The following is a 14,308-nucleotide window of genomic DNA, read 5'->3' as shown; positions in this document are numbered from 1 at the left end:
GCCTTAGCGAACGACAAACATCGCTTCACACCAAAATGGCCTTTGTTGTGAATCGCCGAAACAATATTTTCCACCAAGCTGGCAGGAATGACCAGCAGCCAAACAGAATTTTGAGAATTTCTAATATAAACTAAATGATTCTCCACACGTATCCTGTCATTGTCTCGAGAATCCTTCCAAATGGCGTGTAGCTTTCTACAATACGGATCTTTCCGCTGTTCGCGTCTCAGTTCCGCGACATCCAAGAGGTCAGCGTCCTCCGCGGTCAAAAAATTTATAAAATGATCCTCTTCTGCCTCAGGAATTTCTGGAGGATAACGGCTCAATAGATCAGCGATTTCATTGTCAGAGCCTTTGATGTGAACAAACTGCAGATCGAAACGTTGCAGTTTGAGCAGAAGACGAGTAGTTCGAGCATCGAGATTTCTCAAACTAAAAGCATATGTGACTGCAGCATTGTCACAGTGGACCGTAGTCCGTCGACCCAAAATGAAGTAGGAGAACTTCTCGCAGAGGAAAAGAACAGCTGCCAATTCTAACTGGAAAACTGACAAGGAGGCCTCATGCGGTTTTATTCGCCGACTCGCGTACGCAATAACCTCCGGGTCATCCTGTCCCGGGGGAAATTGAGCCACGTAGCCAGCCAATGACTCCGCAGAGGCATCACTGAACAGATGAAAATCCAAATTGAAATCCGGTTGAGCAAGAGCAGGAGGACTACTTAGAAGTTCTTTTAGGTGATTGAACTTTTCTAACAACTCCGAAGAGTATTCTATCTTCCGGTCCTTCTTAAGAAGATCGTAAAATGGAGCAGTTAAACCTGCGAAGTTTTGAAAATGTCGCTTTCGCCATCCCACGAGACCAAGAAATCTCCGTAGAGCCTTCTTAGTTCGTGGAAGGGGAAAGTGACGGATGGCCTCATTACTTTTAGGATTTATTTTTACAGAAGATCCTGAAACAAGATGACCAAGAAAAGGAATTTCGAATTTGAAGAAGTTGCATTTTCGAAAATTGAGAGAAAGGTTAGCCGAACGAAGAGTGTTGAAGACCTTTTCTAAATGCTGGAAATGTTCGTCTATGGAAGATGAAAAACAAAGTACGTCGTCCAGGTAAACTATAAGAAAATTTTTGAAGGTTTCTAATCCAAAAAAGGTGTGCATGACAGACTGGAAAACCGCTGGTGATGATTTCAAACCCATTGTTAAACGAGTCATTTGATACTGACGTCCTTTGTAAACAAAACTAACATATTTGTAAGAGTCTGGATGGATCGGGACACTATGATATGATTGCGTACAGTCCAACGAGGTGAAAATGGTTGCACCACTGACTCGCGCGATTAGATCGGAGATCGGCTCGACCTGAATCTTTGGTGCAATCACACGCTCATTGATACCACGCAAATCAATCACGGGCCTTAGCTCTCCAGACGCCTTACGCACAATATGTACAGGGCATCTGTATGGTGAAGGACCTTCCACGATAATCCCAAGTTTTACCCACTTATCTAAGACCTCCTCAAACTCTTTTTGAAGATGAATGGGTACAGGATACAACTTTCCTACCACCGGGAGGTCGTCGGAAAGCTGTATTCTATACGGCTCGACCTTTATGATACGGGGATTCTCTGTGAAGAGACACCTGAATCGAACTAATAAAGAAAATAACCTCTCCTGAGAATCCGAATCGAGATCGGTTCTCTGAGAAACAAAGTTCCGAAGTTCCTCCTTCGTGACCGATGGCTGAAACAAAGAGTCGTCCTCTTTATCTGAAGTTAATTCGGCGACAGTAACCTGGCAACAATGCTGCTGTTCCATGTCAATAGAGATGGTCTGTCCCGAGTCTGACTGAAGCAAAATTTCTTTAGACTTACAATTTAAAGAAAGGTTATACCGAACGAAAAACGGAAATCCTAAAATACAGTGTGCTTTTAATTTCTGGACAACATAGACTGGGACTTCAAACACACAACCTTGGATAGTGAAGTTTAAGATCTGGAAACCTTTAACTTGGAATGATTCGTCTCCTGCAAAACCTTTTAAAGAGATATTAGTTTTCGGTCGAAGTTTGGCAGAGGGATAGATCTCTTTTATTCGCCTCCAAGCATCTCCCGAGAGCAAATTCGTATCCGCTCCAGAATCTAGGATACAGACCAAAGATAACTCTCCTACCGAACAAGTTAGAGTGGGTGAGGGATAGGATAAGAGAACACTCCTTTCCGCACTGGAGTCACACTCCCTCTCGTCTATCACGAAACGAACCGAGAACAGAGGCGTGCCCGATTTGTTTCCCCGAATTCCGGAAGTTACCAAAACATCTAATTTTGAATTTTGAGGTTCGAAATTGACTACTGGACAGGTTGATGCCAAACAAAAATTTTGATGTTCCGTTATCGGACTTTCTTCTTTTTGGGGAGTTGAGGAATTCATATCGCAGTCCACACTCTCCCCTAATGAGGGCTGCGACATGCATTTCCCGAACTATTCCCATTCGCTTCAGATGACTGCGCCATCGGCGGCATGAACGTCGTATACGGTGAAGGCCAACCAGTGGACATAGCCATGTTCACCGCTGGGGAAGGAGTGGATGTGGGAGTTGCCACTCCTCCTCCAGGAGGCAAATTCGGCATGTATCCCGGATAGGCTTGTGCTCCCGGTATGTGGTTCGAACTCGGCGCGCACTGTTGGGATGCACCTCGATGACATCCAAAGTTCATTGCTCCCGATTGGTAGTTAGGATTGGAAACATATGGAACATTCTGGTTTCCGTTCCCCCAGTTTTGCCTTCGGTTGTTGTTGTGCCAGGGTCTTCTAGCCTGAAAATTTCTTCTTCGACCTCGGTTCCCCAAGAATTGATTGCCATTTCCATTTTTCTTGGCATCACCATTCTTCTTTACTTCGTCCTCCTCCGTCTGCGACGAAGTGTCTTTAGTCTGTTGCGCCTTTCCGTTCTTTTCAGTCTTTTTCCCAATCTTGGCCTGCCGAATGTGCAGACGCTTAAATTTCTTATCTGTTACTGGTTCCATAGGTTCCGGATGACCTTCTATTTCGGCTATCTTAACAATCAGATGCTGGATATTCTTGGGCTCCACGGCTCGCAACAATCTAGCATCTCCAGCTGGCAGACAATCTAGGACTATTTCAATGAGTTCTGTCTCATCTGGATGTTGTGCCACCGCATAGTATTCGGCTATGACCTTCCAGGCAAAGTCAGTTAGCCGGTTATACTTGGACCGGTCAAATTTCATTCCTTGTATGAATTTCTTCTGCAGGCGTTCCATCCTGGCCGAGAAGTAGTGTTCCTTAAATAGACGCACAAAGTCCGCATAACTGCTGATGTCTTTGCAGACCGTTTGGTACCAAGTCTTGGCCCCAGCCGACAAACAACACGGTACCAAAACCATGCGTTCGTATTCCGACGCAGAGATTATCTTAAACGCCTGTTCTAAACTTTCAAGAAAAGACCTGGCCAAACCATATTCTCCAGTGAAGTTTGGTAAGTGATTTAGCTCCGACAGCCTTAAATTTAACGCCCTATTTCCAGAACATCCCTCATATCTGCTGGAATTCAGGGGAGAGTTGCAGCCAATCACAGGGCTCTTTGCATTATTATGATTTTGTCCAAAATTCGAATAAGAAGTATAATTTGGTCCAAAAGGTAAGTTGCTTGGCATCGATACCACTGCGTGACTACATACTCCCTCCGGAATTCCAACAAACGAAGGAGTCCTATCTGCAACAGTACTGGACACTACATGACTTAAGCTACATACATTGGAAGTCGAGACCGAAGCCTGAGACCACGTCAATAAAGGATTTAAAGCCCTAGAGGCAACCTGACCACTCACGATATCCCCACAGGCGGGACTGGAATTGTTCGTAACCAACGAATGTGAATTTAAGTCAAACGGCCAGACATTCTTAGTGTGAACTCTGGTCGGCTGACAGACAGAGACTGTCACCGTTGGGACAGTACGAGTCTCCCCAACCGAAGAGACTGGTACATCCACTCGGGTGTCAGAGTCTGTTCCGTCAGAGTCAACCCCGTCACAACCAACAAAGTCACGTGACCGCTTGCGACCGGCACGACCTGGTTTACTTTGCTCCTGATCCTTCACCAAAGTTTGGATCTTAGCCTCGAGTACGTCATAAGATTTCCGGGTGCTCGACTCGAGATGCGATAGTTCTTTAGCGAGCTGATCACATCTGCGATTTTGCTTTTCTACTGACAACCGGAGATTCTCCTCAACGGTGTCCACCCGCGTTGTTATCGTATCATGAAATTCCCCCACCGAAGTGTATAAATCGCGAACTTCGTTACGGAGGTCCGATACGTCCTTGTTTACATTTTCGACTCTTTCATTTACAATTTGCTCCATTTCCGACTTTAACATATCAAATTTTTGATTCATCGCGTACAAATTATTATCTACCTTTTCAAATCTTTGGTTCATAATACTGTCAACCTTTTCAAATTTTTGGTCCATAATACTGTCAACCTTTTCAAATTTTTGGTCCATAATACTGTCAACCTTTTCAAATTTTTGGTCCAAAGTTAAAGTTAAAGTTTGACTAAAACGTTCTAACATTTTCGCAAGGTCTGTCACGGATGCAGGGGAACCTGCAGTTCCGACACTCTCTCCACCGTTGTGTAAGAGTTTCTCTCCCGTGTCGTGCGTCGCGGTGTTCCGTTCACTTCCACTTTCCTGTGACTTGGAAAGCGATTGCACAGTCAGCTGTTTGGCCACACACGTTTTACAAAACCAGGGCTCACTACACTTATTCAATTCTTCTACCTGCTCGTCGGTTATATCATAGCACTGTGCATGCACCCATCCAGAACAACCGTCACAATACACACTGAAGCCCTGTATTTCCTCACTACAACACACATATTCATCCGGGCTACGGGATTCAGTACTTGACCTGCTACCAGCAGACATCTCCATTTCATATAAATTGTTTTCCCCAAGTTACACATATACAAACTCAAGAGTGACTACACATCGTTCAAGGAGTCGTTTGTCACAACAGTCCCCATTACATTACACTGCTCTTTCAATACGATTCACTTAGCACTCGCGAAAGATTGAAATAACAGATCCTGGCTGTGGAACGCCAATTTTACAAAAAAAAAAAAAAGTCATATAAAATAAATAAATAAAATAAAAATGTAAAAATAAAAAAAATAAAATAATGATGATGATACTGATATTGTGTTTCTGTATGACGTTCACTTTCCTTAAGACTATGATTGCGTGAATGTGTCACTGATTGCTGAACGCGAACCCACCGGGCCCAGACGGGCAAGCTGTCAACACTCACTGACCCATCCACTACACCAATCATCTCCGGAAAGTAGAACTCAAATCGTCCCAAAATGTGAAGATTTCTAAGCCTCCCTCATTCTCACTCGCAGTCCAGCATCCCGATCCGCAGGTCATAGCCTGCATCCCATCAAGAGATAAGGTTACAAACCACAACCCGACAGAACAAGACACTGACCCAAGAGTGAAACTGACGGTGAATGCTTCGAAAATCTAAATGTTTGTGTTTACTAACCCAGATAAAAAAAAAAAATTCTCGAATCAAATCTAAATCGCGCAACGGAATGGAATTTCGTTAAGAAAATTGAATGCCAAAGTGAATTTAGTTGATCTTATTAACGAAGTGAAATTTCCTGGCAGGTCTGTGATTCCAACCCCGGTCACACTAAGTGAAATCGATTCTGTACACTTTCAAGACGCTATGATTTACTTTCGTTACGTACTGCTTTTCAAAACTTTACTTTCTGAGTACCAACAATACTATTGAAGTTACTTTACGACATAGTTTTAAAATAATTAGCTTTGCACTGGACAATGAAAGATTTTGTTTCGACTCGCACACTTTATTACACTAACTTTCTGTATGATAAGAAATAACAGGAGAATACATTTAAAAAAAAAAAAAAATCGCAAAGGTTGGAAATTGAGGAAAATTCTTGACATAGCTGAATGGGTAAGTCCATCATTGCATTACATACTCTCTTCACATATCATGAACAATTCTACATACGTTTGGTTTAGTCAAAAAAAAAAACATTTTGAAAATAAGGACATTTACTACCATCACCACATGAGCCTTGTACTACACAGGTATCACTTATTACGGCTGTGTGCTACATGCTTTACTTTCTTTTCTTAGTATTCTCTCTTCAGATACCGTTGTGGAGGTGGGGTCAGCGCGGAGGATTTATACCGACAAGGTGACCTCCCTTGTATGAGCTCAGACCTCATCCACTTTGATTCCCACAACAAAACATTTTCCTTTGAGATAATACATACACTAGATACATCTACCTGAAAAGAAAGTACACTTAACGTAGTCCCTAGCCTAACTATCTAACTAACTTAAACTAAACATATAAAATCACTTTATTCAACAGATTAATAATATAGCACACACCCTGCCTCTTACCGAGGACGTATGGGACGTCGACCATTCAGCTCTACTTTAGTATATTGTTAAAATTAAAAAAAAAAGTCTTAAACTATGTGCTTAAAAATTCGAATTTCTGGTTTCTGGTAAAAGGAATTCAAAATACACAACGAACGTGTTATTGCTGACGAGCATCTCCCATTGCCGATAGTTGCAAGCACCCTTATTATCAATGTGAGCCGAAACTTTGTATACATTTTGTCTCATCATATTCAAACTACAGTGAAGGTGAGCACAAACCAGAGAATGGATTTAATTAGGTAATATAGCAGTACGGAAAAATAATAAATTAAAAAAAAAAGAATATATGAGATTACATATTCAAAATATAATTTTGGGGGTGAAATGTATGTTCTCGAGAGTACACACATTTCTTGGACTGTTGGTAACAAACATCCACACGGAAACTCCAAAAAAAAAAAAAAAAATTTACCCCCCCTCCATTGAACGAGTATTTTATGTCACATCGTAGATTTTGTACATTGTATAACTTAGGGAAAACTACGCAGCGTTTAGCACATCATATTGGTGGACATCACCACGCCAATAACATAACACTTACTCCAATCCGAAAAAGGTTAGAAATTTAGCATGTTCTCACGTGGCCAAAACAACAGAAAATTTTGATGCTATCTTCTATAACTTACTTGGATTCCATGGGAAAAATATAGAATACTTCTCTCCCACGTCTGAAGGTTGTTGTTATTTTACACCAGCTCTCGAGGATGGAGAGCCTACCTCGGTGCACAAAAAATCAAATCATCGGATCTGACATCCATGAGTCGACAGTGAAGATGGCTTTTCCCCCAAACCACTTTCGGTTCTGACGTGAAAGATTTGCTCTCACTGCAGAAAATCCTATGTCCGTTGAGCACAGCAACCTACTCACTGCCTTCCATATTATGTCCACAGATATCAAAGGTATCAATTATTTTGTGTCGAAACCTTTAACTAATTCTCTTTCACGTTTTTCCTATGGACGGAGATTATCGTACGTCCATAACTTAACACTGCTTCCGGTAAAGACAATGACAATGGGAAGAAGATCCCTAATTGGAGGTTCATTGTGACGTAACTATACGATGATAGGTGTATCTATCAAGATCAAAGAAGCCGAAAAATCTCAACCACACCTGTGATTGCGGAAGATCCAATCACAGATAATTTAGATTAAACAAAGGGATGCTCCAAGAAGCTACTATGGCTGACTTTACAAATGAAAAATTTTAAAGAAGATTTTTGAAATAAAAATTTTGAATTCTTTCGAAGATCCCCAAAGCCAAAAATATGAAAGAAAATTGACTGGAAAGGACTAAATACGACCAGAAATTACCTTATTTCCTAAAATAATATTATATTTTAGCTAAATATACGAATAATTATTCAATGTAAAGATATTACTATATATTTCCCTCTAAATATACTAAAATCATTAGTTCAAGGAACTTAACGCAAATTTTTGCGGTCTACTTCAAATCAAGTCATTGATTAATTATATATTAAAAATAAAATTTTAATAAATATTAAATTCATATATACACTGGTTGCCCAAAACTTCCGGGCCATGTTACATTATACGATGTATAAGGTAACACATGATCTGAGGGAAGGTCATATTTGGTGTGAGCTTCTTGTATGATTGGAAGTAATTTACTTGTGATCAAAATCTTATCAGGATTAGTGTCCTGTTCCTTTGCTGTTTGGGCACGTCTTGTAGGTTTATCCTGTTTTACAAGGAAGAGAGAACTATTAGTAAGGTAAGTCAGTAGAATTTTCCCATTTTTGTTTGTAATTGGATCTCCAAATAATTGATTTTGAGCATTTAGATCTGCTAAAATAATTGAATACTGGAATCTGGAGAAGTGTGTCAATAAAGGTAAACTTTGGGATAGATCTTCATTAGGTTGGTTGTAGAGAGTAACCAACATGATCGGAATGTGGAGCTGTAGTGTGATAGCCAATGGAGTAGTTTTCTCGTCTTGTAGCCGTTTGGGAATGTTGTAGATGGAAAAGGAGACTTCTTTCCTTATTAGAATAGCAGTACCTCCAGACGGCGACTTTCTGTCATGGCGTACAGTCTTATAGTTTGGAATTTGTAGAGCGTGGATATTGGTTAATTTAGTTTCATTAATGACGATGACGTCAATTTTGTGTTTGGCAGCGTATATAGACAGTTCAAGAGTTTTCCTTCTTATACCTTGAATATTAATGAATAAAATTTTTAAGTTAGTAGATTTGTTGTGCCAGCGATGAGAAGTCTTCTTCGGCGGTTGAGCCATTATGATGCAGTAGTAGTTTGAGCGATGTGTTCTTTAAGGTGATTTTTCTTGAGGTATCGTATGTATTTCTCTTGTCTTATATGTAGTTCACCATCGGTTGATATTAAGGTGTTAATGCGTTCATTGAAGTATGTTTCAGTGGCTTGTTTAATGGCTCCTTGAACAACCTCAAATTGTAAGGTTTGAGCGTCAGAGATGATAGTGATAATGGATGTCATCCATTTGATCATGTTATTTTTAAGATCTTGAATTTTCTGTTCTATAAGATCAATACAATGCTTGTGAACTGATTGATCATCTTTGGTATGGTTATAATCTTCATCTTCTTTGGTATGGTTATAATCTTCTTCTTCATGGTCTTCGTTATGGATGGCATCTTCTTGGTCTTGTTGGGTATGAAAGGCATCTGTGTTTGAAGGCTGCTTTGGAGGTAAATGGTCTTCAAAATGTAAATTTCTTGAAGTATTGGTGTTGGGTGTTGTCCGTCGAAAAATGCGTGTGATATTTGGTGACTCCTGATTTGATTTGTATGGGCGTTTTGGGCATTGGCTGGCCCCTGTACGATGACCCATCTTATGGCATGTCAAGCAGAAATTAGTATTGGCAGTTTTTTGACAGCTTTTGCTTTCATGTTCAGAGCCACATTTATAGCATATGGATTTGTTCTTGCAATGAGGTGTAAGATGCCCATATTGAAAGCATCTATTGCATGGATTAGGTCTTCCTCGACTCTTGGATGGTTCCACTTTAAATCGCTGCATTCCAATTGTGATGCCATTGGTGATGAGATGACTAATTTGATCTGGATCAAAGGAGAATAGTCTAATCAAAGGAAGTGGTCCATTTTGGTTCTTGATCCGAATAATGTTGGTGAATGAAATCTTGTTTAATATCTTCTACCGTAGTTGTTAGAGGTATTCCCTTGATGACACAAGTGAATACTTTCCGTCTTGGGTTTGTAGGTCTTGTTGGTGTGAATGTTTTTTCATCATTGGTCACCCATCGTGCTTTTGGTCCAAAATCTTGTATTTTGAATTTATGCAGGAATCGTGTTTTATCTTCTTTGGTTCTAAAGTTGATTCTCAATCCATTGGTTCGGGGCATAGCATGTGTGGTGAGAGCGATGTTTGGAAGTCTATTTCTGATCAACTTCTTGAATGTGATGGGATTACATAGATCATCCTTTATTTGATTAATTACTATGGAGTAAATAACAGAAAAATCCTCTTGGTTCATGGTTGGGTGTTGGCGATTTAAGGTATCTTCATTTCGGGGTGTTCTTCTGGTTGGTGTCGGTTGACCTGGAGAATATCTAGTAACACGGATTCTAGAAGTCTTGTTTGTTGATTGGAGAGAGGGGAAGTTGTCTTCAAATATTCGTTGTTGTCTCTCTTTAATTAAACTCAAATCAAGTGGTGGTGTTCTTCTCGATTCATCATGCTGATCATTTAAAGGTGAACTCTGGGTAGATAATTGTGTAGCCCCATGTGTAGTAGGACGACTACTAACATGATCATTTGTTGTAGGTTGATTCATAGTAGGTGGAGTAAGGTTCATATCTTCAGGTGGGGTGAGACGTTGTCCAAAATCTCCTTGGTGAGCATCAATGATGAAATCAGAGTCGTTGGAGTCGTGAGATGCAGGAGAGGTCTCTTCTGGTGATGGTTGATCAGAGTCATCTGTTGTAGTTGATTGTTCGCTACGATTGGGAGACGACGTATAACTTGGTGTACGATCACTCGTAATGTTCTCAGGAGATGGCTCAGGGAATTGATCAGCTAGTACTTTATTGTTTGGTGACTGCAATCCGGGACATTCTTCTATGTTATCTTCTTCGGTTAGTAGACGACGTGATGGTGTGATCTTTCCGATCATAGTCATGTGTGGTTGCTGCATTGTTTCTTGTGCCGATGTCTGGGCAGGACGTGGTGCATGGACTTCAGCTCTGGTAACTGTAACATGAAAGGAATCTTCTTGCGAGGATTGCTGTGATGGCGTCGGCTGCTTCTTCTTGATTTCTCTTTGTGTCGACTGTTTCTCTGGTGGTTTGATCTTCCCACTTCTCGTCTGCTTCACCATGGTATATTGGTTTGACTGGGACTAAAAAGGGCCGTAGATAGATATGGAGAACACTGGGACTGAAAAGGGCCGATTGCGGTTTGTGCAGGACACTGGGACTAAAAAGGGCCGATGTTAAATATGTGGTAAACTGGGACTAAAAAGGGCCGGAAAGAAATGTGTATTATGTGGTTGAGTATTGTAGGTGTTAGAGTAGGAGCAAGCCTTTAGTTAACACCGCAAGGTAGCCAGGTTGCTGTGTTGTACCGTATGAAAATGTGTATATGTTAGTGAGATATTGGTCCCTAATTCAACAGTCCCGTTGGGATTGATTAAGGCCAATCGTTCCCCGGTTGTCGGCAAAGCCTGTACAATCTAAAGTCCCTACTCTTAGCTCGGGAGCTCTAGAGGACCAGGGAAACGTATGATCTTAACCACTCCGGCCGGTGTGTCACTCGTCAATACAGTCGGGGAGGGTGGAAATTAATTTAGCTCTGGCCCTAATAAGAGCCTGATTCACCTATCCAATAAAGTCAGTCTATGTCTGGCCTTAATAAAGGCCCCCGAAGCCGATAGTCTAAGTCAAAACGACGATGACTACAAAAATGAGATAAGTAAATTAACGATTAGCCCATACGCAAACGCACTTCCAACAACTGGTTATACTCTGTGTGCTAGTAAGTAAGTAAACGCGTGGACGATAAGCTTGCTACGGTTAATACGTGTGAAACGTGCAAACGATCGAGTCAGTATGTGAGATACATGAGAAACGTGCAGTCTTATATACACACAAGAGCTGAGACATCTTGATTCTGATTGGCTCCTGGCAGCAGCCAATCCCCTTCAAGTATTCTAATTTGTAATTCCCTATACCGAGGCTTCCTATCTGTTGTAAATTACACACACATAAAAAGGACGATCTTAGCACAACTAATCTAAACTAACAAATAATTAACATAAATAATTAAATAATTATATAAATATATATAAATAAATAAAAAATACACATAAATAAATAAATATATAAATAAACAGATAAACATACAATTACACATACGCTTAAAAATACGACACACACATACAGTATATACACACATACACTATAGAACCACACATATATGTATATATAAATATACCATTACATATATACATATATACACACACGTATATAGAGATAACTAATATGGACTAATAAATACATAAACACGTTTGAGACAATCATTATATATACAACAACCATAATAGATATGTGTATTCCGAATCTTATACTTTAAGCTTTTTTAACAACCTATTCCACTGTTGGTCGATGATCAGTCCTGAGTTCCAGTTCATAGCTTTATTACCCTCCATTTCTATAAACCGTGCCTCCTTCCATTTCCTAACTATGCTTCTTTCTTCCCCGCTTAGAATTTTTACTTCATTCCAATTAACTGAATGTCCCGTGTCCCTTACGTGTTTGTAGACCGCATTTTTGTTCCTTTGTAGCCTAACGTCATCCTTATGTTGTCTTATACGCTCTCTTAGTCTCTTTCCAGTTTCCCCAATATAACACATATCACACTCGCCGCACTGAATTTTATAAATAACTCCTTTTTTCTCCATCATTACCCCTTGTTCTTCTTCTGTCTTCTTCCTTCTTTTTTCCCTTATTGCTTCTAGAAGCCTCTTGCTACCTTTTCTGTAAGTTGAGATGCCCCCCATCTTCTTAAGCATTCTTTTAATGATTTCTGTTTCTTCTCCCAAACTTTCTATCCCCCACCACATTTTTCTTCTTTCTTCTATTCCTCCTTCACTTTGCTCTCCTTCTCGGCTTCTTTCTTCTTTTTCTTCGTTTTTCTTCTCCCATCTCCTTCTGTATTTTAGCGTCTTTCTATCGTATCCATTATTCTGCTTATGGAATGACTGTATAGTCTGTTCCGCCTTGTCTCTGTCACTGGTTATTTGCTTAATTCTATTATCCATGTTAAGGATGAAATTCCTCTTGGTCGAGTAATCTACATCACTTCTGGCGTGGCAATAGTTTCCCGACGCGCATTTTTTTTTGATACCATTCTGTGTATATCACTTCTTGTTTCCTCCTTATTCTCATATCCAGGAAAACTATAGCCTCTTCCTTTTCTACCTCTAGCTCCAGTTGTATGCCTTTCTCTAGATCCTCAATTTCTTTTACAAACTTTTCCAATTGTCTTACAGTTCCTTTCCAAATCTCCATGCAATCGTCCACATATCTAGCAAAAAACACTAATCTGTCACTTCCTTTCATCCTTACTTTCTTCCCCCAGTCGTTCATAGTAATTTCTGCTACCACTGGACTCAACCTGGAACATATGCTTAGTCCTTCCTTGATTTTCACTAACTTATCACCTATAACACAATAACTGTTATTCCATATAGTCTTCAGGGCCTCCTTCAGTCGTTCTCCACTCCAACCATTGATCTTCCTGTCCTTCATCAATTCAGTGATGACTTTAACAATGCTGTTTCTTCTTAGACTTGGAAACATAGCCTTCACATCAACACTGAACATGATTGTTTTAGCTTTGCTCTGTCCTACTTCCTCAACCTTCTTCTTAACTCAACCGAGTTTTTCACACTGCTACTGTCTTGTTGCCTCCTTAACATTTCCACAACCTTCTTTAACTCCTCCTCCAATGGTTCAAATATATTTCCTCCGCAATCTAATACTGGTCTCAGTTTTACCTCCTCCTTACGAACTTTTGGAAAACCTTTCATTATCGGTATCCTGCCTTCTTTATTAAGAGCTCTTTCAAAACCTACTTTTGTTAGTGATACTAAAACTTTTTCTTTAATTTCCTCACACACAGATCTTTCACCTATCACCTCGTAAGTATCATCACAGATCTCATTCAATTTCTCTTTGTACCATTGTTTTTCCATCACCACAATGGCACCACCTTTGTCCGCTTGTTGCACACATATGTCATTTCGCTTCTTTATATTCTTCAACACACTGTACTCGTGTTTTGAAAGGTTCCCCTTTGGCTTCTTTATGCTCCTTTCCACAATCACCTTAGCCTTTCTCCTTATCTTGTCCCTTATCTCCTTGTCCTGAACTTGAACTATGGCTTGCTCTACCGAGTATATAACCTCTTCTGCGTCCACTCTTTGTTCCTTCACTTTAAACTTATAGCCTAAACTTAACACTTTCTTCTCATCATCCGACAACGTCACATCACCTATTACTACCACCTTTTTGTCAATGTCCTCTTCCTGATTTGACTTCAACCCTAACCGCCTTCCCTTTTCCATTAATCTCTTCTTCACTTTCATATTAACAACAGATAGGAAGCCTCGGTATAGGCAATTACAAATTAGAATACTTGAAGGGGATTGGCTGCTGCCAGGAGCCAATCAGAATCAAGATGTCTCAGCTCTTGTGTGTATATAAGACTGCACGTTTCTCATGTATCTCATAGTGTCTGATGAAGCCAAAATGTTAGTTGGCGAAACTGTAACACGCATGTAGTTTTT

The 14,308-nt window shown here is 40.2% G+C and overlaps 2 protein-coding genes across 2 annotated transcripts; both read right to left on the bottom strand.

The window, feature by feature from the left end:
• Positions 1 to 2,449: 2,449 nt before the first annotated feature.
• LOC145677956 (uncharacterized) lies at positions 2,450 to 5,262 on the bottom strand. The gene is made up of 2 exons (XM_081748191.1): positions 4,532 to 5,262; positions 2,450 to 4,498 (listed from the first exon to the last, which is right to left on the bottom strand). The coding sequence occupies exons 1-2, from the start codon at positions 4,946 to 4,948 to the stop codon at positions 2,450 to 2,452; spliced, it is 2,466 nt and encodes an 821-aa protein (XP_081604317.1). The 5' UTR covers positions 4,949 to 5,262.
• A 7,553-nt stretch (positions 5,263 to 12,815) lies between these two features.
• LOC145677955 (uncharacterized) lies at positions 12,816 to 13,343 on the bottom strand. Its single transcript, XM_081748190.1, has one exon. It carries the CDS (start codon positions 13,341 to 13,343, stop codon positions 12,816 to 12,818), a length of 528 nt encoding a protein of 175 aa, XP_081604316.1.
• Between the last annotated feature and the right edge of the window lie 965 nt (positions 13,344 to 14,308).

Source organism: Thermobia domestica, unplaced genomic scaffold, assembly GCF_964235325.1.
Source record: "Thermobia domestica unplaced genomic scaffold, izTheDome1.hap1.1 HAP1_SCAFFOLD_1678, whole genome shotgun sequence".
NCBI lineage: Eukaryota > Metazoa > Arthropoda > Insecta > Zygentoma > Lepismatidae > Thermobia > Thermobia domestica.
This window is presented reverse-complemented; position numbering and strand designations above follow the sequence as displayed.